The sequence below is a fragment of the Anolis sagrei genome, chromosome 7 (genome assembly GCF_037176765.1).
Source record: "Anolis sagrei isolate rAnoSag1 chromosome 7, rAnoSag1.mat, whole genome shotgun sequence".
Classification (NCBI taxonomy): domain Eukaryota; kingdom Metazoa; phylum Chordata; class Lepidosauria; order Squamata; family Dactyloidae; genus Anolis; species Anolis sagrei.
Window position 1 is genome coordinate 18,718,168 of NC_090027.1, and position 27,532 is coordinate 18,745,699.

The 27,532-nt window shown below is 37.2% G+C and overlaps 1 protein-coding gene across 3 annotated transcripts in view; it reads right to left on the reverse strand.

Moving 5' to 3' along the window:
* The window catches only part of CDON (cell adhesion associated, oncogene regulated), a 128,797-nt gene that overhangs the window by 15,498 nt on the left and 85,767 nt on the right, over window positions 1–27,532 (reverse strand). For all 3 annotated transcript variants that reach the window (XM_060787489.2, XM_060787488.2, XM_067470702.1), the window contains 13 exons: window positions 16,896–17,026; window positions 16,278–16,550; window positions 14,681–14,827; window positions 14,328–14,471; window positions 12,761–13,048; window positions 12,368–12,637; window positions 11,443–11,799; window positions 10,263–10,555; window positions 9,127–9,298; window positions 7,975–8,109; window positions 5,699–5,905; window positions 3,576–3,757; window positions 2,589–2,694 (listed from right to left, as the gene is read on the reverse strand). In XM_060787489.2, coding sequence (XP_060643472.2) covers window positions 2,589–2,694; window positions 3,576–3,757; window positions 5,699–5,905; window positions 7,975–8,109; window positions 9,127–9,298; window positions 10,263–10,555; window positions 11,443–11,799; window positions 12,368–12,637; window positions 12,761–13,048; window positions 14,328–14,471; window positions 14,681–14,827; window positions 16,278–16,550; window positions 16,896–16,965 — 2,644 coding nt within the window. In that variant the 5' untranslated portion in view covers window positions 16,966–17,026. The remainder of the gene's footprint in view (window positions 1–2,588; window positions 2,695–3,575; window positions 3,758–5,698; window positions 5,906–7,974; window positions 8,110–9,126; window positions 9,299–10,262; window positions 10,556–11,442; window positions 11,800–12,367; window positions 12,638–12,760; window positions 13,049–14,327; window positions 14,472–14,680; window positions 14,828–16,277; window positions 16,551–16,895; window positions 17,027–27,532) is intronic.

Consider the following 27,532-nt stretch of genomic DNA (forward strand, 5'->3'; position numbering starts at 1 on the left):
TTAAAATGGATGAGCAGTTTTTTAAGGTAATGTCAAAAGCCAAATTCTGGTAGACTAATTTTCCATCTTTTTGCCTTCAAAGCAGGGCTAGGCATAATTAAGCATACATGCTAGACATAGCCCCGGATCCCTGTTTGCATCACCAAGCTCCCCAAGACATCCCAAAACACTCAGAAACTCAGCCCAAAATATGTTTGGCTGGAGTTTAAAAAGCTGCCTGAAAATCATCCAAATGGTCACCATCTATGATCCCTCAAATTGGAAGCATGTAGAAGCCAAAGAGTGACTGAAAGTAAAGTAAAATAGAATTGGCTTCTAGCTTGCAGTAAACAGGTCATTGTAGCCTACCCATTACTGGGTTCCTTGGGAATGAAAATTAAATGCAACTGTTTACAATAAGTAAACGCTGGCAATACAATATTTCCTAAAGTATTTCTAACCCACCTTTACCAATAATTTCAAAGTCAATAAAGACGCTTCACCATAAATTGACAAAGCTACAGCAAAACCTCACAGTTCAACATGCAGCCAACCATAATAAACCAGAACACTGATATGATACCAAGAGAAAAAGCATGGCCTTAAACTAGTGCTAAATTCAAACCAGCATTGATGGAAGGGACATTTTAAGAATGGATGCCAGCGGGGTTGTGTTTCTAACCAGAGCAATCTTATTTCACCTCCAACTGCCACTTTACACATGGAACAAACACAAGTATAGGACTACTGTCGTTATCAGAACTGACTGTACAGAGATCTTGACTGAGTTAACTTAAAAGCATAACAGTATATGAATGTATGCCTCTTAAAATACTTTGCTAAGAGCTTGAAAGGGCATCAGTGTCTCACACAATGTCTCACTTCATTCATGTTTGTATCAAATATGCTTAAATGCAAATTTAAAATACAGGCTGAAATGGCAAGCAAGGTTTCCTTGAGATATTTTTTTCTTGTAGCTCCATCTTTCATTTTACTCCAAGTATTTCTTTCAGTAACCATATCAGATTTAGGTTTTCCTTCCGATAATTACTAACAGTGGAACAAGAATTTAAACTTTGTTTTCTGGAAAAAAAAAAAAACCTCAACTGTCATCAGACTACAGATTGCTTTTTTGAGCACTATCTCCAGGAACTAGAGATGGAATGTTTCAGCACATGGGATGTTCAGGAATGGGATTTTTGCTGAACAGGCAGAAAAGCAATGAATGATGTATTTTTGAAAAGTTACCATGTACCAACATATATACAAAAAATAGTAGTTCTGACTCAGTATCAAGAGACAAGTCCGAACAAGAAATCACAACCATTACAAACGTTTTCTTTTTCTTTTCTTTTTGCTGAATGTAACCAAGAAATCCTTGGTCAAAGTTTACGCTTATTAAAAGGGTAAAAAAAATATAACATTGTAGTGATTCAAAAGGCATGACATACAAATGACACATAGTGTCTAAGAATTTCCTCACATAGTTGCTACACTGAGTGGATATTACAATTAAAAATAGTTATTTCCTGTATTTGACAAAGCTTTGATACCGATCTCAGTGAATGTATCTGTTCACATTTTGGCAAAGCAGACCAGCTGCTAATGGTTTCAGGTTTTCACTAAGATGTCTATATGCATAAAGTTGAAAATCAGGAACAAGCAAATTTCACAGAACAGTGGAAGTCCCTTAAACATTTACAAATGGAACAGCCAACTACCTCAGAGCTCTTAAGACTTCAATTAATTTCACTTAGCACACCACAAAGCATTTGGTGGGCCACTGCAGAGTAATAATAATGCACATATGAATCCAAGAAGGCCGACAACTTATATCAGTGAAAGCCATCGTGTGCAATTCTGAGAGCAGATTTTACAACAGGAGACAGCATGAAAACCGAGAATGGCAGACAAGCAACTGCTAGCTCTTGGACTCAATTTTATTATTTTGGAATATACAGTTAGAAAGCCTTCAAACTGCTAAATATTCATGTAATTTGAACAGCCAATAATTTTCCAAACACATTTTGAATATGTATTGTTTTCATGGCCGGAATCACTGGGTTGTGTTAGATTTTTTGGGTCATATGGCCATGTTCTAGAAGCATTCTCTCCTGACGTTTTGCCTGCATCTATGGCAAGCATCCTCATTTTAAGCAAGTGGGCTGAGTAAAGAACCAACACAAAAATGGGAAAATCTTAGTTGGACAGAAAAAGGAGTCTTGAGAAACCAAACGAATACACTTCAGAAATTAATTAATTAGAATAGAACTATGAGTACCAGAAATACAAGGAGTGGCCGTTACTATAGTCTGAATGGAAGTCCTTATTACATTGGCAAAATGTTAAAATGTTGTCTTCCTGGAACAATAGGAAGGAAAAGCATAACTTCCAGTCATCTCAACCAGATAAGAAGTATTGAATCAATGGATATGATATAAATGTGGACTCACAATCAAATTTAAGCTCAAATGAACAGATTTATAGGGGCTCTTATTTTGTTTTGCTAGTGCTTTCTTTGGTTCAGGAAAGGAAAGGAAAAGAAAAGAAAGCACAGCTCTAGGGAATGATACCTTGGAAAAGAGGAAAGAAAAAGCACAGCACCTTACCTTCCACAACATCCCTCTTGTAATCACTATCATTGTCACTATCTGTTGGACGATAGTAGATATAAAACCCTTGGATTGGTGTGTTGTTGTTACTGGAGGTAATATACTAAAAAAAGAAAGTTTTAACAATTTCAAATTCCAGAGCTATAGTCAAACAAGGGAGTTTGAAACAATCAAGAACAACATTATCTGTGAAATTCCAGTTTTAATTAGTTTAACTGTATTCTGAACACCCATACAACTGTAGCCTTTGATTCACAAGTTCTCTTGAAACCCTAGTAAGAACACTTAAACCAGTGCACCAAGCTGGGTTAATATTTAACTGAATGGTACTATGTAATATGCCCCATTTCATGCAAATCCTTTGTGTTGCAAGTGAGCAAAGTGTGATCTACAAGCCATAAGCTGTATTTGTTCTTTATCCTCTCCACTTCCTCCAAAACAGTGGCACCAAACACTTAAAGACATTAAAACAAGAAAAAAAAAAGCTTGTCTCAGGAGGTGGTTTTTTTCATGCATATGTGGTTTCTCGGTACTATTTGTCAGCAAGCAGAAGTCCATTCGAACAAACACTTCCTATTTGCTTTAGTGGATTTTTCTGATCTGCCAACAAGTTTTGCTAAAAGAGTGACAGGTTATGTAGCAAAAGGCTTCATATCTCTACCAGTCACTCAGGGGTGCACTCACATTATGCCAGTACACAGAAAAACAAACAAGTGGGATGTGAAATAGAAAGGTTTTTGTATGCAACACAAAGAACACCCTGTTTCCAATGCCATTTGGCCACTTGGATGTACTTCAAAGGTTTTCAAACATAGACTACTGGCTGAAAGGCTTATGCAGCTTTTTGTTGTCCACAAAATAGAAGTGAAAACAGTACAAACATGAATTGCAACATGAAATCAAAGTGATACTCATGGTTTCATAGTAGACATGCCCTTCCTATGAATTATTCTTTGAAAAAAATGAGAAGAAATTTATACTTACGGTCCACTTCAGCATAATCTGAGTGTCACTAACTGCCTCAGTATAAGCAATATGAGGTCCTGTGATGGGACGGTTGGAAAATCGGTTGGTGAAGCCAGCTACCTGATAAGGCCGAGATGCAGCACTTCGTGGACTTTCCCCATAATTATTAATAGCAATCACACGAAACTTATATAAGGCTCCTTTTTACAAATGGGAAAAGAAAAGAAAAAAGTGAGCATATTAGAAGAATGCAATAGAAGAATGTAATTCTGGTCCAGATTCTTTTTCCAAGACCAGTTATCTTATACCTCTACAGAGTTTCAGGGCACATTTCCCTTGAGGAACCTCAGCAACAAAACAAAACAAAAAACAAAACTGCCTGATATATTTTAGAAAAATACATTTATCAAGCTTGTAATATTTCTGTCTCCTCTGGCTGTGATCGCATAACATCTACCCTGGCAAAATACTAGATTAGATATGATTTTCTATCAACAATAATAATTATTTGAAACACAACAAGATTAGTACACAGCAAACAAGATCACTATGCTGGTTGTTGTATTGGATCACATGTTGAACACTTCCCAAGTGTCTAGGACTATGTGATGTATTAGCGAATAATGCGTGCAGATCCCAGTAGGGCGACTTTTGCAGCCGATTGTCTTCAAGTGCAGGCCAAGTTCTTTAGGCACTGCATCCAGTGTGCCGATCACCACTGGGGCCAACTTTACTGGCTTGTGCCAGAGTTTTTGCACTTCAATCTTTAAATCGTCATATCATGTCAGCTTTTCCAGTTGTTTCTCTTCAATCCTGCTGTCGCCTGGAATTGCAACATCGACGATCCATGTGGTTTTTTTTAATATGATAGTGAGGTCAGGAGTATTGTGCTCCAAAACTCTTGTCTGTCTGAATCCGGAAGTTCCAGAGTAGTTTGACGTGTTCATTTTCTGTAACTTTTTCAGGCTTGTGATCCCACCAGTTCTTTGTCGCAGAAAGATTGTATTTGTGGCACAAGTTCTAATGAATCATCTGAGCAACGGTGTTATGCCTCTGCTTGTAGTCTGCCTGCACAATCTTCTTGCAGCAGCTGAGGATGTGATCTATTGTTTCTTCTTTTATTTGTTTCACTTGCAGAAGCCCTCTGCCTCCTGATTTTCTGGGCAGGTAAAGTCTGTCGACATCACTACGCAGGTGTAATGAGTAATGGATTGTCATCAGTTTTCTTGATTTCCTGTCCAGATCATCCAGTTCTGCTTGTGTCCAGTTTGCAATTCCAGCAGTGTATCTGATGACTGGGATGACCCAGGTATTGATAGCCTTGATCGTATTTCCACCATTTAATTTCCTTCTTTGCTGACCACATTTTTGATGCTGTTGTTGTTATTATTATTATGTTTCTTTATACCCCGCTTTTTTTTCCACAAAGAAAACTCAAAGCGGCTGTGGAAGGCATGCTATCAGCCACAGAAGTGACAGATTCAGTTTCCATACTGAATTAGGATATTAAAATATAGGCATGGGAAGTACCTTAAACTTAGATGAAAATGCTGTTCAGATTGTTAGCCAAACAAAACATTGTGATATTAGGCATAATAGGTGGTCATTTTCTGGATTTTATTTTGTTGTTGTGGAATGCTCTCGGTTCAATAGGATGACCTGGACAACACTACAGGCAGTCCCTGAGTTACAAACATGACTCACAGTTAAGAACAGGGCTGAGACTACAGGAAGTGAGAAAAATCTTCCCCTCAGAAGGGAAATTCGCCCCTGAAGGAATTATTATCCACTGAAGCTTTATCTCCCAGTCCTTGTTTCCACAACAAGCCAAAATTTTCAAAATCCAATTATCTCAGGGACAGGAAGTGAGGTGAAATCTTCTGAACAGGGGCATAGACAGCAAAAGAAACACCACAGGACTGTTAAACCTTCCCTATGTTATCCAAAGCTATGTAGATATTTTTGACTGGAGTTACACTGAAAAATGTACCTGTTTTGACTTACATAGAGATTTAACTTAAGAACAAACTTACAGAATGTATCTAATTCATAAGTTGGGGACTGTCTGTACAACTATATAAATATAACACTAACACTGATTATAACCTCTGTTTGATAAAACAATGTATACGCATTAATACCTGGATCCAAATTGCGAACCTCCACTGAAAGTTTGGAAGGAGAGATGTTATCAGCTGCAACTAACCACTCATTGTTTCTGTTCATGCGTTTATATTCTACTTTAAAGGCAGTGATGGGTGATCCACCATTTGCACGTGGGATCCAAGTGACATAAACAGAAGTCTCTGAGGCTGTGGAGATAGTAGGTCGATCTGGTGCTTCAGGTACTAAAAAAAAGAAAAGTTAAGGAAACTTCATATGGAGTTTACAATTGATTTCTGTAATTCTGTTTCGTGTTATCATGTTTCAATCAAGTTGAAAGAAGTGAGTAAGGTATATAATTTTAGGAAATCTTTCCTTGAGTGCAAAGACCTCTAGTGAAAGACAGAATTGAAATTTCTTGCTAAAAGCATCTTCTATCTTGGCAGCTTTAGTTTATTGACTATGCTATGAAGGATATTATGTCAACATCCGTCTGCACACATCAGAAACAGAGAACTATCGTTAATTCATGTCCACTGAAACAGGTGCACAAGCTGCTCATTGCTACTGATACGAACTCAGCTTATTCCACAGAAACCAAACTATTTGCAGAACAGAAGGTCCAGAACTGAAAATGCCTGGACTGGTGAAAGCTTTAATTTTATAGTTGCTAAGTATTAAGAAGTTTTAAAGCCCTCACTTAAAAGTAAATTAGCTAGCGATCAAAACCATGCAATCATATTTATACTTACTGAACTCACTTGAAGTTAGACAGCAGTGGGAACAGAAAGAATGGAGAGAAGTGGTATTAGGCAGATTGTAAGAATTCTGACAGACATAACTCTTCAGTCTTTCCCAAACAGGCTCACATACTGTTATGAACTAGGCTTCATCATTATTGGCAACAAAAAGGTTTTTAGGCAGAAAGATGCCCCCTGCATAATCTGAACAACAAGAGGCTGGTAGGGAGTGTTTTCCTGGATCCCTGGCCATCTCAGAAGAAAACGAGCCTAATTTTAAAAGGACACATTGGAATTTTTGTTCAAAACTCGATCCTTCTTACTGACAAGGAAATTGTCTCAGTGCTGCATTCCAGAGAGCAATCAGCACTTAACTGTCTTGTTTACATGTAATGAATGAGAGATGTTATCAAACTGGTTCTGAATGGTACACCTTATAGTTGGCTGGCTTTTTGTCATGTGGTAACTCAATTGTTTTCATCAGAGGATCATCAAAATCATTAGAAGTCATTATCAGAGGCTAACAAGCAGAGGTCATGTTCACATCTGCCTTTTGGACAGACCCCTTTCCCCCCTGAACTCATTGTTTCAAGCACATGGAACCATTTTTTGAACTTCCCATAGAATACCATAAGAGCCTTGTTTTCCCCACACGGAGGTGTTTCCTTCATTCCAGGTTTTTTTGTCGTGTCAGAAGTCGCTTCTGGTGTGAGAGAATTGGCCGTCTGCAAGGACGTTGCTCAGGGGACGCCCGGATGATTTTGATGTTTTTATCATCCTTTTGGGAGGCTTCTCAAATGTCCCCGCATGAGGAGCTGGAGCTGATAGAAGGAGCTCATTCGCCTCTCCCCGGATTCTAACCTGCAACCTGTCGGTCTTCAGTCCTGCCGGCACAGGGGTTTAACCCACTGCGCCACCGGGGGCTCCGGTGACAGTCCCCAAGTTAGAAACAGGTTAAATATAGGTATAGATGCAAAGGCTTTCTTAGACTGGTTAGGTTTTTCAGCAGTTATTTTTTTTCCTTTCAGAAACAGCTTGTTGAGTGTCTGCCGCTATCTATTTAGGTCCAATAAAGAAATAATTGCTTTTTGCTTTAAAATTAGCTTATCCTTGACCGGCCTTAGTTTCCATTTTAGAGCTACTCTGAGTTAATTATCTGTTTTAAAAACCTTTTTCACCTATAAAGATCCTGCAGAGCGTGGGTGCTTTTCACCCAAACCAGTAAACTCAGGGAATGTTCTTAACAATACTTAAACAATGTAGGATGTATCACATGCATATACACAGAGATGTATTTAATTAGAAAATGAAGGGGTAACATTTACTACCAAACAAATGGCAAATTACTTTTAAGACTAGTTTATAGCTTATGCAGCATGTAAAACATATGCGGAGTCTTATTGAGTTAGACATTTGGCAGTGATTTTTTAAAAAGTTTGCTGGACTTCCAATTCAATGACTAGAGCCACAAAAGAAACACTGATGTATAAATGAGTTGAAAGCATAGGACAGCAGTAAGGTGAGGTTCAGAACAAAGTCCTAATTTCAAAATTGCCTTGCAGGTTGGAACATACCTCCGCTATGCCGAGAAGAATCAGGGAGGATCACACCAAAGTTGTTGACTGCACTTTCTTGAATAACTGGGTGCTTAGGAACACCAAACGGTTGAGAGGGAGCTTGTGTAGTTTTCTTTGAGGATGATGACCTTTCTAACAAAGAGAATATTTGCTTAGTAAATTGCTGAGAAATATCCATTCCAAAGCACACATCCTACACATAATTTAGGATTTCAGAATAGTGTTTAGTCCTATTCTGAAGAAGTTAAATAAGAATCCCCCCCCCCTCAAAAAAGATACATTGGGATTTATTTATTTATTTGCATTTGATATGGGGGGGGGGGAGAAGTAGCTGATAGCACTATTGCTGTTATCTAAATGGAAACAGTTCTAGTTAGGAATAGTTTGCATGGATTTTCCTTTAAAAATGTCTTAAATTAGAGTGAATGGCAAAGTATGTTATACTTATTTTGTACAAGTTGCCATCTGCATACAGATCTAGACATGTTTCATTATTTCTGAATGTATATTTTCTGATTATATAGAAGATTGTGTCAAATAATTAAAAATGCCTCCTTTTTTCAAAGTGGGCTTTTGCATACACACACATATAAAGACACAAAAAATAATAGTGTTTAGTCCTATGAAAAAAGAAAGCATCAATAACAAAACTATGCAAAAATTACATAAAAACAATGTGTTGCCTATGATTTAGTTAAAACAACAGCAAAGGAAAGTGCATTCAATTGACATAATTACATCTACCTATTAGAAGATCTCCTATTTGTGAATGGAATCAACCCAGATGCATACTTCTAGTTCACAGCAAGTGCTGGGTATGGAGTTCTAACATGACTATTTCTATCATCTCTTTCTGGAGGGAGTATTAAAACAGCAAAGCCAACATGTATTGGTTTGAAAGTTTGATGCTGAAGAACAGGGCTCAAATCCCTGGATACCCAGTGGGTTAACTTCATCAAGTCACAATCTCTCACTCTCAGAGGACAGCCCTCTGAACAAATCTTGTCAAGAAAACCCTTTGACATTATAAGCCAGAAACTCCTTGAGGACACACAACAACACTTTATGTTTGCAGCTTCAGCAAATGGAACACATGAAGTGAAACATATTCCAGGAAACAAAAGATAGCATCATCAAATGCTTCCTTACCTTTGCTAGTGCGAAATGTAAGCATGGAAGGTTGGCCTTCTCCAGCTACATTTCTGGCTACCATCAAGACTTCATAGAGACTAGAAGGTTCCAGTTCTGAGAGACAAAGTTCATTTTCACTTCCGGGGACACGAACTGTATACCAGTTAGTAATATTGATATTATCATCCAACTGCAAAAGAAGAATCAGAAAGGGCTAAGTGCAGAGGAAAATATCTCTACATCTGTTGTGATAAATTAAATAAAAGGACCGAATCTATAATAATAATAATAATAATAATAACAATAACACTTTATTTGTACTCTGCTACCATCTCCCCAAGGGACTTGGTGCGGCTTACATGAGGCCGAGCCCAAACACAATACAAGCAATAATCACAACAATACAAGCAATTAAAATAAGAACATAGACAATAAACATATAACATTATCAATAAGACAACATACAATTAAAACTCTGGGAAGGCCAAATGTAAAATTAAAATTGGAAATAGTGCTGGAGCATGGACAAAAAGGTGATAGTGGCGTTTGTGGAAAGACATACTAGCAGATCTAAAAATGTAATTTAATCTAATGCAAGATTTTGTATTAGGTGACTATATATATTATTTTATGAACACAGATTATTTCAGTAGAGCTGAAAAAGTTATTGTGGTATTGCTGATTTCAGATCAAGATGGGATATCAAGCTCAGGATATCCAGAGATGAACAATCTCAACTCACAAGAGGCGTCTGTTTTAAAGTTTAGGCAATCATGTTCCTAGTATTAATTTTGATGCGAAGTCACTTTTTATAGCTTGTGGCCAGGCATACATTTTTCCTCAAAAATAAATGCACCAAAATCAAACACTTACACAATTTCTGTTAACAACCTTCCCTATCACTAATAATGCAAATATGAGTACCAACACTAAGGCCCCACAGGTTCAACATACACTAGACTTGTCATCTGTTTAACATTTTTGTTAAATATCACGTTTTCAAAGCTTTCTAGGATATTCACTTTAAAAACAACCTACATCAAGTATGATTCCTTCCCCCCTTCTAATAAAATGCTAGCTCTATTCCAGGTTATCCCTCACAACAAAAAAACAAAAGATAAGCTTATTTTATAGACAACTCAATGAAAACTTACCTTGCGATATTTCACAAAATAAAAATTTATTGGTTGGCCACCATCCCTTCCAGGCCTCCACACAAGGTTGTACTGGTCTGGCTTGAGTGTTTGTGGAGGGCTAAGAATGATTGGAGCTTCTGGTGGGGATATTCCATTAGATGTTTTTTCTGTGGCAACTTCATCAGTAAGAATTTCTGTTGTAGATGAGCTTTCAGGGTCCATTTCTAAATCATGATCACCATCTCCTTCGTCACTCTGGGCAGCCTCCACAGGAACTATTTCTTCTGCTTTTGTACTAGTTTCATAGGAAACTACAGAAGGAAGTTGTAGGTTAGCTATACACCTGGGCTTAATGTCCTTTTCTGTGATGCATTTGGCAATTATTATAGCGATTCAGATTTTTAGGTTCTAGACCAGTGGTTCTCAACCTTCCTAATGCTGCGACCCCTTAATACAGTTCCTCATGTTGTGGTGACCCCCAACTATAAAATTATTTTTGTTACTACTTCATAACTGTAATTTTGCTACTGCAATGAATTTTAATGTAAATATCTGATAGGCAGGATGTATTTTCATTTACTGGACCACATTTGGCACAAATATCTGATACACCCAAATTTGAATACTGGTGCAGTTGGGGGGGGGGGGGGACTGATTTTATCATTTGGGAGTCGTAGTTGCTGGGATTTATAGGGCTTTTGGTGGGAGGATTTGCTGTCTGTTTCCAAAAAGGAAGAGGAAGATAGTCAGAGAGATTTTCAGCCTTCTCTGCCAAAGGGGTTCCTAAGACCACCAGAAATATGTTTTCTGATGGTCTTTGGTGACCCCTCTAATATCACATCCCCCTGTGACCCCTCCCCCTCAGTGGTCCTGACCCCCAGGTTGAGGAAACACTATACTAGACCCAGCATTCACTTTGACATCATCCTCCCAAAGGACAAAATGGACATGATAGTATTAATCAGGGATATAACTGCTTCAGCATGAAAACATATAAATTCCGAAGTCCCTATCAGAATGAGAATGAGATGTTTCTAGCATAAGCTTTTGTATCCAGTCCACTTCATCAATGCTATGCTGATGAGATTTAGACTTGAATACTCCCAACAAATAATTTAAAAAGGCATGTCAGACACAGTACATCCACTCCAAATATTTGCTCTCTACTACGTATCAGACCAATTCCGATGCCACTTACCAACTGTAAGAAAAGTCTCTGAATGCGCAAGCCCATGTTCATTTGTTGCTTCACATGTGTATTTCCCAGCATGTTCTGATGTTACTGGTTGGACATAGAGAGAGCTTGAACTGCCCCGAGACATGATGAAATAGGCTCTGTCAGAAATGGAGCTACCAGTTCTTGCTTGTGAAGAAAGCTTCCTTGATTTTGAATAAAGAACCTGTGAAGGGTGGCTAGTAATCAGTCCTTGGCTGTTATACCAACGAATGACAGGAACAGGTAGCCCCGTGGCGTTGCAAGACAACATGACTGTTTCACCATCTGTCACTTTGATGCTTGCTGGCAGTGAGGTTACAATAGGTTTGGAGCCTCTATCTATTTAAAAAAGAAACATAGAACAATGTTTTAATAAATTATTGTGCAAGAGATACCATTAGAACAGTGGTTCTCAACCTGTCTGTCCCCAGTTGTTTTGGTCTACAACTCCCTAAATCCTAGCCAGTTTACCAGCTGTTAGGATTTCTGAGAGTTGAAGACCAAAACATCTGGGGAGCCACAGATTCGGAACCACTGCATTTGAACATTTATTCAATCCTTATGTGCACAGACGGCCTTGTGCCAAAATTATATCAAAAACTACCCATTGAGTTCTTGAAACAATACTAGTTCTGGTTAAGAGAATAACTAAATTGTCAATAGTTAGCATGAACAAATTTGTTTATGTAGGTTTTAAAACAAACTACTCCTAGTTTTCAAATTTTAATTTTCTTAACTTTAGAAACAAATTGAAAACTTTAAAATGCACTCCACAAAGTACACAGAGATAGAGACACTATCAGAATGTTCAGTTTGATATCCCATGTAAAAGCTTAAGTAGACTGAAAGAGGTGAAGAAAAGAACTAAAACAGAATAATGTATGTTGTTGTGGCTTTTTTGTTTTACCTGCTTGGAAATGAATTCTCCCAGTAGAGTGCACAAATCCATGGCCATTGTTCACTAAACACTGATACAACCCTGTATCTTCTCTGGTGACACCAATAATTCTAAGCTTGTTTCCTGAAAGCAAGTGCCGTGGTGAAAGATGGACAGGAGCTGCATTATGGTACCACGTGAGATTAGGTATTGGGGTTCCATGTATTTCACAGGAAAGATGCACATTTTTACCGAAAGATACTAATTGATCCTGCAGTCCTTTTGAAATTGAAGGGGATTCTAGAAACAAAAAAGGAGAAAGTTTTCACATATGCTATTCTTTTGTACTAGCATTTTTGTTAATTACAGATATCTTGCTTTCTTAATCTATATATAAAGTATTTTGTCATTGATATATCTTACCAAATACATTAACGCTGTAGTTTATATGTTTTACAACTCCGAACTTGTTATCCACCACACAGGAGTAATTTCCAGATTCTGATGCATCAATTGAGTCAATTGCAAGATGGGTGTGAAGAAGCCTCCATTTGCCTCCGACAAGTGCATCTTTACCATCTTTATACCAATGGACATAAGAGACAGACAACCCGCTAACAACACACTCCAACATCAGAGGGCTGTGTGCTAGTACTGTCAAAACCTGAGAATTGGTGGTGTGAATTATATCAAAATCTCTTGAGGAAGAGCCTGAAATTGAAGAAAAAAGAAACAGACATTTAAAACTAGGTAGCTAAAAGTCCTTGATTTGCCATATTTTTCTTTTTTTGGGGGTGGGTTATGTGCTGTTTTATTCATGCTTCCACATGGTGATTGGTTGTTCAGTCATGGGAGACATAACACTTAACTGTAATTTATTCACTTATACATGTTAGGTTCCAAACACAGTCTGTCTCTAACACCATTAACAAGCTAGGGCCTGATATACAGAATGCAGACAGCGAATAAGGGCTGCCTACCATCCTCCCATTACCGCTTGCTTACTTAATTTTGCCTCAACATAGGGAAAGCTGCCTAGAATGATGGGCAGCAATTATCCAGGGATTCATCATGTTAAGATATCAGAGATGATATACCATATATACTCGAGTATAAGCCGACCCAAATATAGGCCAAGGCACCTAATTTTACCATAGAAAACTGGGAAAACGTATTGACTCGAGTATAAGCCGAGGGTGGGAAATGCAGCTGTTACTGGTAAATTTCAATATAAAAATAGATATCAATAAAATTAGGTTAAATGTTTTTGAATATTTACATAAAATTGTAATTTAAGATAAGAATGTCCAACTCTGATTAAACCATTATTCTAACCTTCTTCAATGTAAATGTGCTTACGTATCCTTCCAATAATAATAAAGAGAGCAAAATAATAAATATAATAATAGAGAAAAATACTTGAAATGTAATACTAACAGTAATAATAGAGTAAAATAATAACTGTAATAACAATGAAAAAGTAAAATAATAAATGTAATAGTAATAATAATAATAATAATATAATAATAATAATAATAATAATAACATAAATAACTTTGACTTGAGTATAAGCCAAGGGGGGAGTTTTTCTGCCTAAAAAAGGGCTGAAAAACTCAGCTTATACTCGAATATATATGGTACAGGTGAAGTAAACGCTTTGCCACTTAGTAATGGACCTTTTGCTACAGTTGCTTAATGCAGGTACTTGTAACAGTGGTTAACATTAGGAAAAGTTTATAATAAACACATTTCACATTTTAGTCTTGCACTACTTATTGTAAGTGTAATGATTCAGGCACAAAGTTTAACAGTTACAAAAAAAAAAGTCAGTTATGCACTACCTGCACAGAACTGAAGGGCTTGCCTCTTAACAATTGCTTCAGTCTAATGGGTGGATTCAGCTGAGGAAAGTCTACACTGCAGTGACAATATCTGGTAGCTAATATCCTATGATTTCACAGAACCAATTTAAAATATATTTAATGCTTACTGCTGATGATGAGCTTATGTCCAGAGGGTTCCACTTTCAGGTCATCGGTTATTGGGTTATATGCAGCACACTTGTAGAATCCTTTGTCCTCTAAAGATACACTCAATATTTGTAAATGTCCAGATGGGAGAATTAGGTAGTTTTCTAGCAAAAAGAGAAAAGGATAGTGGCAGTATGGTTATCTTTAATTAGGTTACAAACGATCATATAGTTATTTTCACTGTGCAACTTAGGCTGCATTTAGACTTATGTGATATTTCAAAAGAGTAATGTAATTAGCAAAACTCAAGTTAACTCTTGTGGCAATTCCAATGGTATGACCATAAACACAGAGAGATTACACATAATCTCACCTGTTGATTGTTCTAGCCATTTCCCTCGTGCACGGAAACGAACCTGTGCCTCTGGATCACTTTTTGGCACATTGCAACTGATCAAAGCAGTATTCCCTTCCTCTACTGTAATTGTGTTCCTCCATGAAGTCTCAAAATCATCAAGATCTAGAAAAAAAATCATGTTTTTTTCCTTCAAAGGTTTACAAACAAAATCTACCCTAGTAAGGTAAAGTAAGCCATTGGAAAGAGAATATTTAATATCCTTACTTGTCATGAAAAGTGGAAGGAAAATGTCTAATGTAAATTTTCTTAGCAAAACATACAGAAGTACTCAAAGCATAATGAACTACTTATCAATCTAGGTGGGGAAAAGTGCAAATAATACAAATTTCCTGGACGTAGCACATAATTACCATAATAAAACAGCCATTTATCATGGTGTCGAATAGAACATTTGTAAACTTCTCAATTTTATGATCATAAGATTACAGAAACGTCTAGTTAATTTAGAAACCAGTCCAACACACAGCTCTTTTACCTGCAAGGATTACAGTACATGGGACACTTAAATACATTCAGTTTTCTACAGCTTGTACAGTTTGTCTGTGCTGACTGACCTTTATAAGGAATCTGTTATGGACTAGTGCACTATAAAAACACACAGCTTCCTCAGTTATTTGAATCCTGTCTCCTTTGGGTACTTTGGGCATGGTTCATAAGCAGAGCATTTCCATAAAGGAGATTAATCAAGCCCATACTTACAAAAGCAGAATTTAAATGTTTAACTCTGATGTCAAATGGCTAAATCATCTTCAGGTCATATACAACTTTCAGAACAAGGTTGTCAAAAGAGAAAAAAAACATGTAAGTGAAATGGTTTCACTTGTACTGTTGAACATTTAAATCAATGTGCATATGCATATTTTAAAATCGGATGTGCTACGATCTGCCATAGAAGATAGTTTATAACACCTTAAGGCATAGTAAGTACCTAATCAGAGAATTAATGAGTTGTAAGGGAATCCATGAAATTGATGGGGTCAACTAAGGTCAATAGGAGACTTGAAAGCGCACATATACACAAATACACAAGAATATATTCAGATTTCTCATTGCTCCCCTTGATTAAACAGAAGGAGTTTACTTGTTTAAAAACAGGAAGAGGTTTAGATGGGTCTTTAAATATTTAAGAGGGGCATTTAAACCCATGTCTTATGTCACCCATATCCTTCCAGATTATGTATGTATTTTTCACAAAAAGATAAATGAAAACCAAAATTTCACTTCTCTATAAAGTTTAGCAATACTTGAAGAGGTCATCTGCTGTGTTCAGATATGGACTCTGTTTTCAGATATGATCTTTGCAGATAGATCCTATATCCCAGGACCTGATTCCAAGTTTTCTGCATTAAACTGGATTATAGGAGTCTACTGCCAGATAATCTGGGATAAACGGAAAACCTGGGATCAGATCCTAGGATATAGGGTCTGTCTGGAAGGGCCCTTAGAAGGTTAAGTGCATGAATGGTATAAACACAAAGAGAGACAATGGAAGACACAGAAACATCATAGAGGGTAGTATGTTCATTTTGCCATCAAGTCAATTAAAACTTACATGCTATTGATACTGTTGCAGGTCTGCTGATAATTGCACCAATGCTGTTATTTGCAATGCATTGGTAGATACCAGAATTTGATGGACTAAGAGAAAAGATTGTCAGAGATCCTGGCTGTATGTCTACTTGATCCGCATTCTTGTGCAGTTTCTCCCCATTGAAGTGCCAAGACACGTGAGCTGTAGAGGGCTCAGCAGAACAGTGGAGTTTTACATTTGCACCAGGCTTTTGAATAACAGAAAGGGGCTCAGAAATAAAGTGAGGAATCAAGTCTAGAAAAAAAATAAGAAAAAATAATGTAAGATGTAATTTACACCGGATTTTCAATTATATAAAAATATTCTGAAGTATAATGGGCATATATTATATGTTTATATTCTATAAGTTTATCTTCTTCTAACTGCTAAACGTGAACTCAAGATAATTTACATCTTTTTAACATCTACCTTTACTGTGCTGAATTGATAGTGCAGCTATACTTTTGAATATACAAACATATCTATCGCTATTATATTTTCCTTCAGTTTTACTCTGAAAGTCAATAAAGTCAACAGGAAATTAAAAACTTCAGAAAGTAATTTTAAAATCTTGATTGACATCTGATAAGGTAAACTTACCTGAACCTGTAGTTGAGAAGAAAACTGTAAGAAAAAGTAATTCTTGTAAAGATCCAGGATCAGAATGCATAGTGCCAGGTCAGAAAAGCTGGTGGCAAAGAGCTTCAGACTAATATGAGTCACCGAGGAGCCTACAAAAGAACAAAAAAAGGCAACAAAACTGCCTTAAGTGATGTACTGTATTATATATAAACTTACAATCTTTGAGGAATACGAATGCATTGCCTTAGGACCCTTCCACACAGCCATATAAAATCCCACCACATTATCTGCTTTGAACTGGGTTATATAGCACTGTGGACTCAGATAACCCAGTTCAAAGCAGATATTGTGAATTATCTGCCTTGATATTCTGGGTTATTTGGCTGTATGGAAGGGCCCTAAATCTAAAGCACTAAGTTGTTTTCTTGCAGAAAGAAAGAATTGGCGACTTCCTTCTTTTTTGCCTCTGCCACATGCTTTTAGGACAGAATGTGAGACTCCACTTGTGTAACATGTAGCTTGACCCCAAATCCTTTATGAAGGATAAGATGGAAGACCATACATAAAATAAGTTCATATAATCAAAAACATCCGGTTCAGTTACATCAAGTACTACTGCACTATTCCATGAAAATAACTAGAGTCAGTTATTATAAACCAGTTATAAAACAGAATAAAATCCCAATTAAAATCAAAATCCCATGCTTTGTGAAAGAGATCCCTTTCTTGACACTTACCACACACTTATACTGAAATTAAAGTATTCTATTATTTTAGAAGGCATGGATCACAATAATGAAAAATGTAATTCCTCGAGGAGACACATTTAAAAACTGTTATCAACAAAACTATTTCAAAAACAATACAACTGAGAAAAATACCAGACTAATTAGTTAAAGATATTGTGGTTTTAAAACCCAAGGCAAATACATTAATTTATGGCATTTTTGCTTTTTAATTACTGCCTGCCAGGTATCTCCCAAAAGCGACACACCTTGCCACTAAACTTTCACTAAAAGCAAGAGGGAAGATTTTAAGCCAATGCTGAAAGAGATCCAGTACAGCTACCAGATGTATTCTGCTTGGGAGGGCATTCCAAAGTCAAACATAGTAGCTCTCAAAATTATTTTCTGCCTCAAAGCCATTAGTATCCACCTTCAAATTAAAACCTGTGGAGCAGCTGTTTGTTTAATGTATTGTTGAAAGCTTTCCTGGCTGGAATCACTGGGTTGTTGTAGGTTTTTTTTCAGGCTATATGGACATGTTCCAGAGGCATTCTCCCCTGACGTTTCGCCTGCATCTATGATAGCAAGCATCTTCAGAGGTTGTGACCTCACAACCTTTGAGGATGCTTGCCATAGATGCAGGTGAAACGTCAGGAGAGTATGCCTCTAGAACAGTGGTTCTCAACCTGGGGGTCGGGACCCCTGGAGGGGTCGCGATGGGGTGTCAGAGGGGTTGCCAAGGACCATCACCGACAGTATTTTCAGTTGGTCTGTGTGGGACGTTTGGGCTTCTAAATGCTCTTTGGTTGTAGGTGAACTATAAATCCCAGCAACTATAACTCCCAAATGTCAAGGTCTATTTTCCTCAAACTTCACCAGTGTTCACATTTGGGCATATTGAATATTTGTGCCAAGTTTGATCCAGATCCATCATTGTTTGAATCCACAGCGCTCTCTGGGTGTAGGCAAACTACAACTCCCAAACTCAAGGTCAATGCCCAACAAACCCTTCCAGTATTTTCCGTTGGTCAAGGGAGTTCTGTGTGCCAAGTTTGGTCCAATTCCAACGTTGGTAGAGTTCAGAATGCTCTTTGAATGTAGGTGAACTATAAATCCCAGCAACTACAACTCCCAAATGACAAAATCAACCCTCCCATAACACTCCAATAAGAATACATCCTGCATATCAGATATTTACATAACGACTCATAACAGTAGCAAAATTACAATTATGAAGTAGCAATGAAAATAATTTAATGACTGGGGGTCACCACAACATGAGGAACTGTATTAAGGGGTCGCGGCATTAGGAACATTGAGAACGACTGCTCTAGAACATGGCCATATAACCCAAAACAACCTATAACAACCCAGCTGTTTGTTTAATTTGAGCCTTTTCACAACTTTCCCCTTATTTTATTGCTGATCGGGGAGAAATAAGGTCAACTGCTTTTCTTAAAACACAGGTCAAAATCACTGTTAACAATAACAAGTCTGATTCACAGAGCAGTACAGTTAAGTTTGGTAAAAGTAAACAGGTGAGCCCACGGAACTTGCCTTCTGTGGTAGCCATTATGAAGCACAATTGGAGCATGCCTATCCTAAAGAGTTTGGGCTTGCTGTATCTCCAAACTGTTCACCCACCATAGAACAAAAATAAATAAATTATCCAAAAATTCTTGCTGCAGCCAGTGAATTTACAATTTTGGGCAGTTCCTGGGGGGGGGGGGGGGGGGGTGTCCCAGAATACACATTCACATCACTATTTAATAATATAGGAACTGATCATCTACATATCTGTATGTGGTTCTGGAAGCACACCACCATGGATATTGTGGGTTCATTGCACTAATCTAAGCAAAAAAAATGTTTCCAAAACAAAATTATGCCTTTTCTCAATGCTCCAGTAAAACTGGAATCAACTATTATCCTAATTATATTGAATTCCACATGTTTGTGCAACAAAGATTACCCTTTACATAGATTAATCATGCAACACATTTTTCTCCAGCAACAGCTCTCAGAATTAATTCTAGAATTTCTGGATTCAACTACACTGAATTAGACAGAAACATAATTTTACTTAAAATTGATAGGTAAGCTAGCTGTGACTAACATAAGTTTACTGATTTCAATCAGCCTATCTCAGGCAATAACGAAGTTTGAATTTAAACCACTGAATGTTTTTCTGTTATACAGAAAGCATAACTGATGCAACTGTCTCCAGTGTAGTCTCTGCATGTGTTGAAGCACAATTATAGATCAATTCAGGACAGAAATTATTGTATCTTTTTATATTGCCTGAAATTAGCTGTAGGATCAGTTATAGAGATAATTCACAAAATACCCAAGAGAAACTCTGTAACGCAATTGTTTACTGTTAGGTAGATAAATCATTTAGAATTATTTCTAAATACATATGATATGGCATTCAATTGAACATGTAAAAACATATACAACTTAGCTCCTATCTCAAAACAGAAAAACATTAACCCAGTAGAACAGCTGGATTTTTTTAAAAAAAGAAAAGAAAATGCAGTCTAGAATATGCATGTATATAACCCCCTAAAGAATAAAACAATAGAGGAGTTTGCTATTAGAAATGCTGGAGTGAAAGATATAAGACACCTTAATACTAACCACATTTTGAAGATTAAAAAGATAAGGGAATTAAAATAGAAAAGAAAACCCTACAGACAAAACCACCAGTTTCTGGTATTGTGCATCCCTCTTCATTAAAAAGACATAAGCTCTTCTTGTCAATGACTATTCATAATGCAAGTTACAACTAATAGAAACAAAATACCAAGAAAACCACTCAATTGCAAAAGACTTCCTTGAAAACAAATGTATTGACAGTTTGCTTTAAAATTTAACATGGAGTGGGTACAAATCAGCAAAAAGGTTGATTTCCTGGGGTCATCACACTATTCTCAGTAACCAGCTCGAGAACTTGCAAGCTACCACAGAAAAAATCTGCAAGCCTTATGGTGGCGTTGTTGCTAAAATTATTTATTTTTAGATTTTAGAGTTGGAAGGAACATAATGTATTCCATGAAATAATGTGAGGCAAAAATATAAATAATCTTCAAGGTAAGAATCTACATCCTGAATTTATTCCAGAACCAAACTGGAAAGAAAAAATAAACATTATATATACCTTGCAGGGATCTGGAGCATATCTGGGGTCAACTAACTCAGCTGTCTTTAGGGAAACACCACTATACAGCACAGGTTACAACAGTATTTACCAGAACATTCAGATGTTTTTCTCTAAAAAGGTAGCTGGCAGATCAAGCCAGGCACAATGTGCACCTGACTATAATTTTAAGGGGCAAAATAAAAGAGTGAGGTGTCATCTGCAGATTGATGATAATCCAATTAAAGCCTCTGGATGCTCTTGACCAATGAGGTTCAGGATCATATTGCACCATGGGAATAGCAAAGATCCACAAAAGGCATGTGAGTTTCCTAACAGTGGAAAAACAAACCCCTAGATTTATCTTATAGAATTTCCCTACAAAGGAGAAGACACATGGAATGTGATATTCTCAGTGTCACACTCTGCTAATCCTTCCAGGAGTACCAGAAGTCATTAAATGATCTAGTAAAAGCAGCAGGCATTCTAATTTTCTCCACCCCAGAATAATTTACCGTGAATCAGGATTACCACATCAGTCGCAGTACCAAACTTCAGACCGAGTCCAAATTAGAAATCTTTTTAAACTATAAATGCCTAAATTGTTTAGCCATTTTCAACTCCACTACTCAAGCTGAGACTGGACACCAGGCATTAGCCTACAACTCTATTTTCAATTATTTTGTTCTTAGATTTTGTTATGCATATGGGTGTAAGTTACAGATGTGAATGTTTAATACTCATCAAATAAAAACTGCTAGAATAATGCCTTGAAGGAAGAATAATCATTATGAACACTCAAACAATGCAAAGGAAACACAACACCTTTGGGGTTTGTTATCCTGCACCACCACCACAATCCCATTTTCAGAGGCTCAATCAAGTCAGTCAAGCATGCAAACTGATCCTGTCGCCAGCAAAAGCATTTCCTTTCACTGTGGTCAGCCAAAAAGAGAGCAAGAACATGGCACTGCTTGAAGTTATGGCACCAAATAGATCAGACAGGCAAGGAAATAATCAACTCCACATGAGCCACTTCTAGCCCATCACAATGAACAACGCCCATTACTAACTCCAGGAAAGGTCACTGAGATTGTGGGGTCACATGCAGAAAGAGGTAAAAGTGAGAGGCTGCCAGCTGCAATAAGCATCAGTATGTTCCTAATTACATTCAGAAAAGGGCCAAGCTCCAGGTTTTGATTTAGTAACAACCTAATAATTAAAAAAACCCACAATTTCATTTAAGACAGAACCACAACTTCTATTTTTATATGTTACTGGAATACAAGTAGTCAGGCATCCAACAGGAATGTGGAAGAGAAACTTAAAAGTGATTGGAAAAGGCAGATGCAAAAGTATTCGTGGAAAACAAGACACAGATCGCTGTTTTCAAAAGTTCACTCTCAAGAAAATATGTAAGCAATTTTATATTTCAAAAATTTGTACTAAGGTTTCATTGCATCTGTGAGGCTGAAAAAAACAACAATGCAACATTCTCAAACCAAACCAAGCCTTTTCCCAGCCAAACCAAAAAAGATGTTAAGGAGTATACATGCGCAGACACAATTTTGATGTCATTTTCTTTGCTGAAAACAAACTAAGAGTACAGCAAGCTGTGAAAGCTAGCACAGTTGTTGTGTTTGAGCATTGGACTATAATGCTGGTGAATAGAGTATGAATTCCTTTTTGGTCATGGACACCTACTGGGTAACCTTGGGCAAATCACATACTCTCAGCTGATCCTTGGAAGAAGGTATGTTGGTCACATACTCTCAGCTGATCCTTGGAAGAAGGTATGTTGGAGGTGATTTGAAAGCACACAACAATAGCAAACTAATTTGATTTCCCACTTTATTAAAATATTTTGGATGCTGTAATATTTCAGGTGAAGAATTTTCTAAGTATTGTTTATTTATTTTGATTGTTACCCTGAACATAGCTATGTAAACCGAAAACTTAACATTTTAGAAAGCAGTGTTCTAAAATTATAAGAAGGAATGTAAGCAAAGGGCCTGTTTCACATCCTCATCACCTGTTTTTCAAAACAGCCATTTGTACTAGCAGCACCTTCCACTGTAGTCACATTTGACATGTGTACATTAAATATTTACAGTAATTATTCCAACAGTATCATCCTAAAGTGGGCAAACACACTAGATTCAAAATGATCTCAATCTGCAGATGTGGCAATTATAATTATTGGTATGACTGCTAAGGTCTGGTTCCCAACTTTTTTTTTAACCAGGGCCTTCTTTGACAAGGGACCACTTTGCAACATTAGTACAAAAAGAGGTGGAGCTGGTTAGCTCTGCATAAAGAAGTAGAAAATAAATAAATAAATAAAAATATTGTCGAAGGCTTTCATGGCCGGAATCACTGGGTTTTTGTAGGTTTTTTCGAACTATATGGCCATGTTCTAGAGGCATTTCTCCTGACGTTTCACCTGCATCTGTGGCAAGAATCCTCAGAGGTAGTGAGGTCTGTTAAAACATTCACACCTAGCTCCAACAGACAAGAGTCTTTTGTCCCACAGATATATAAACCCTTTTTCCTAGTTCCAACAGACCTCACTACCTCTGAGGATGCTTGCCATAAATGCAGGTGAAACGTCAGGAGAAATGCCTCTAGAACATGGCCCTATAGCCCGAAAAAAACCTGCAACCCAAATAAATAAATAAATAAATAAATAAAAAGGAGGTTTACAGACCAGATTTTTGATCTTGTGGCCAACTGCTGGGCCACAGCCCACAGGTTGAGAACCACTGGTCTAGACAATATGGCACATTAGCATACCTGAATGTGGGGTTTATGAAAAATTTGGGTACAGGAGCAGAGCATATGTAGGGAGAAGACAATTTGCTGCCATCCCAGAAAGAGGCTAAGCATTTGACCTCACAGTTTGCTTTGGTTCTTTGTTTGGGGCACCAATGCACCACTCGGGAGTGATGTAATGTCCTTTCTAGAATGCACTTTCCACTCTTTTCTGGGCTTTAAGTTGGCACGGTTTCTGAATGCCACCTAGTAGTTGTTTTAGTCATTTACATACAGCTGTGACCGACGAGCAGCAAATGCTTGAGCTGTACATCATAAAAAGGGAAAATCAGCCTGCCTTCTTTAAGCAGGACTTTCAAATACTGATTTTATTTGAGGGCAATCTTTTTCATTTCAGAAATACTTCCTTTCCCATTCTGATTCTAAAAAAAACTTGAGTTGTGTTCATAAAACCGTATTCAATTGAAATTAAAAAAATGCCTGTCATCTGCTATTAAAAATGCAAGAATTTACCTAGTTATCAAGCAGCACAAGCTGAAAACTTGAGTTTCCTAAAACCTATTAAAAGAATGTTGGTCTGGGATTAGGACAGTTTCCAACAATTCCTGAAATGGCCCTAAACATACTTTTTTCTGTTTTGTACTATCTATTTTGGTGAGCAACTCTGAAAAGATGCTCTACACTCTATAGTATCAAATATTCTGCCAAGTACATCCATCTCGTTAGTATACAAATTTTCTTTAAGATTTAATCAATGTTATAATTATATGTATATTAAAGAACCCATGGCAATACATCCTTTAGTTTTCACTAAGTAATGAGAAAAGTCAGAGTATCTTACATCTCCTTATAGAGGAACCACAGTATAGAAAGTTGAGTGTTGAACTAGTGCTATGGAAATCAGGGTCCAAATTCTCATTTGGATATAAAAGCACACTCTTAGCTCCAGAGGACATCAAAGGCAGCCCTGATCAAACCTTGCAAAAAAATAATAATGAAAAATTCATCTAAGGGTCAGACATGACTTTGGGGCACACAATAACAATAAAAACAATATTCTGTCTCCATCCTGCCCCCCGCCCCATGCCTATAACAAGCTTTTCCATAGTGCAGAAACAAGAAGAGGAGTAAGACATAGTGGGAACATTTTTAATCTGCATTTATTTGTTTAAAAAATTATTCTAGAGTTGCTTTAAAATTAAAATTTTCTCACATTTCAGGTAAGATGCAAAGCACTAGCACAGTAGTTCTCAACCTGGGGTCCCCAGATGTTTTTGGCCTACAACTCCCAGAAATCCCAGCCAGTTTACCAGCTATTAGGATTTCTGGGAGTTGAAGGCCAAAAACATCTGGGGACCCCAGGTTGAGAACCACTGCGACTAGCAGGTGGACTTATAACCAAATGACAAAATGGTGAGAAACTGCAAATAAGATTGATTCAAGTTACCATATACCACTAGCAGGGAAGGATGTCAAAGGAAGAAAATCATACCATCTTAAAATGATGTAAGAAGACAGGAATGTGGAAATTACTATTTAAGATCTCTCCTCTAAGATAAACTTATCTTCAAAACACAACACTATCTGCTGCAATTCTCTAAAAATTCCACAATTGTAATGCAAAAACACATAATGAAAATGAAGCCAGTCTGACTTCCATTGGGATGGAGTTCTACAACAAACATATGTTCCCTGAGAAAGTCCTGTCTCATGCATTCTCAAAGCTTCTCAAAGGGTAGTTGGATATACAACATGTCCTCCATTGAAAGAGGCAGTCTTCTGGATATTCTAGTCCTGAGCTATTTAGGGCTTGGTCAGTCAAACCCAGTATATAAAACAAATTGGCACTGAACACTTATATCCTCTGCCTTGAAGTCTTGAAGAATCTAGCAATTCGGCAGTGCAAAAATCTGTGGTTCAGATAAAACACCTCAAGATTGTATACATCCTTCAAACATCACATTTTTAGTACTCTCATTACAGTCATATAAGAAATTCTAATTAATAGTTTGATGTCTAAAGAGATACTTTTCTCCTCTCTGAAACCAAGAAGTTGCCCATGTTTAGAAGACTGGATAGCAGCCACCACTCATTTATCTCAGCAACACTTCAATTATGTCTCTTTGGCGTTGCCTTTAAGATTCTACATTTTCATTCTTCAACTAGATTCACAGGTCAATGAAATTACACATCTGCAAGCTATACAAGGAGTAGACCAGGGAGAGATTTTCAAAAATGTGAATTACTGAATTATTATGTGTTACACACACAGAGCAGCTTTGTGGCCTTGACTCTAAATTGTCATTAGTTGGGAGCCACTCGCTCCAGCACCAATTACTGCTCTGGACCTGACTGAAGAGAGAGGAAGCCAGAAGACAGTTCCACCTTGTCTCCTGCCTATGTCATCAGTTGGGAGCCACTCCTTCAAAGCACCAACTGCTGCTCTGGGACAGAGTGGAAAGAGAGGGGACCAGAAGACAGTTCCACCTTGTCTCCTGTGCTATGCTAATAATATAATATAATATAATATATTGTATATACATATAATATTTATATTATAATGTAATACAATATAATACTAATAATACGATATTATAATTATATATTTTATAGTACATGTAATATTACTAATAATATTACAATATAATGGTTTAGTACAATATAGTAATATATAATACTGATATTGTACGATGCTAATAATATAATATATTGTATATATATATATATCTTGTAAGCCGCTCTGAGTCCCCTTCAGAGTGAGAAGGGTGGCATATAAATGTTATACATAAATAAATAATAAATAAATATATTCAGGAGTTCCTCTCAACATATAAGAGTTTGCGATCACCACTCAGCTTTATTGTTGCCTTCATCATCTTCTATATGAAAGATTAAGATGGGGGGGGGGGGGGAGAGCTAGTGCACACTCTTGCTTCCATGTTGGATCAGCATATCAAGTATTTGTGTAATATACCATGTCTACTGTATTTGGTTCTTAGTTCAATTGAAAGTTTCTATACAACTCCTATAACTTAACAGGACTCATTTCATTCACATTTTATGTTTCTTCTTGCTGAATAGCTTTTCCTATTACATTAAAAAAATCTATTGGTTAGTAACAATTTATTAGACTGAGTAAGGGGCTTACTGTAAAAGGCTGTCTACACCCTAGTAAAAGTTGATGCTATATCTGCTGAGAGCCTTACTGCAGTAGAACCTGATTTAAAATAGGCACCACCATTCCTTGCCACCTCATGTTAAACAAACTGTAACTGCATTTCTGGCTTCTGCCTCTTGTCAATGCTTTTACATCAACTCAGGTATTTTGCACTCTACAGTGCACTCCCACAAAGCTGTTGTTTATCTTCCTTATAATTTTTATCAAAATGCTCTTAATAATCTTTTTGATTTTCTAAGCCATGGCTCTCCTCCATTTACATATGCTGACATACAATGCCACTTCTCCTTTCCTGATTGGTCTATTTCTTTGGAATAGGTTTTACTCTTCCATTGCTATCCAAGCAGGTTTTAGTAATTCATATTCAGTAATTCATTTGCCTGTGTTAAGAGTCCAAGTTCATCTTGTTTATTTCCTATGTTCTGTACATTAGTGTTGTGCATAATCAACTCTTGCCGGAAATCCTTCATGATGAACATACAGACATTGTCCAAGAAATCAAATATTCCTTTATAGTACCATCTGTAGAATGAATTAGTGTTCCCTCGCTATATCATGGTTCACTTATTGCGGACTCACTGTTTCGCGGGTTCACAATAAGGGGGTGGGGGAGGAAGAGGAGGAGGGGAGCCAGGTGCTAGGCCTTCCCCTGGGGCTTGTCTCCAACCACTCGGCAGTGGCCTCATCCTCTTCGCCAAGTCTGCTGCTCACTGCCTTGGAGGCCATCAACTTGCCCAAGGGGTCCTGGAACAGATCACCCGCGATAAGTGAGGGAATACTGTATATACTTGTAACATTCTTCTTTCTCTTCCTGGTTGATAACCTTCAACAGGAAGAAACA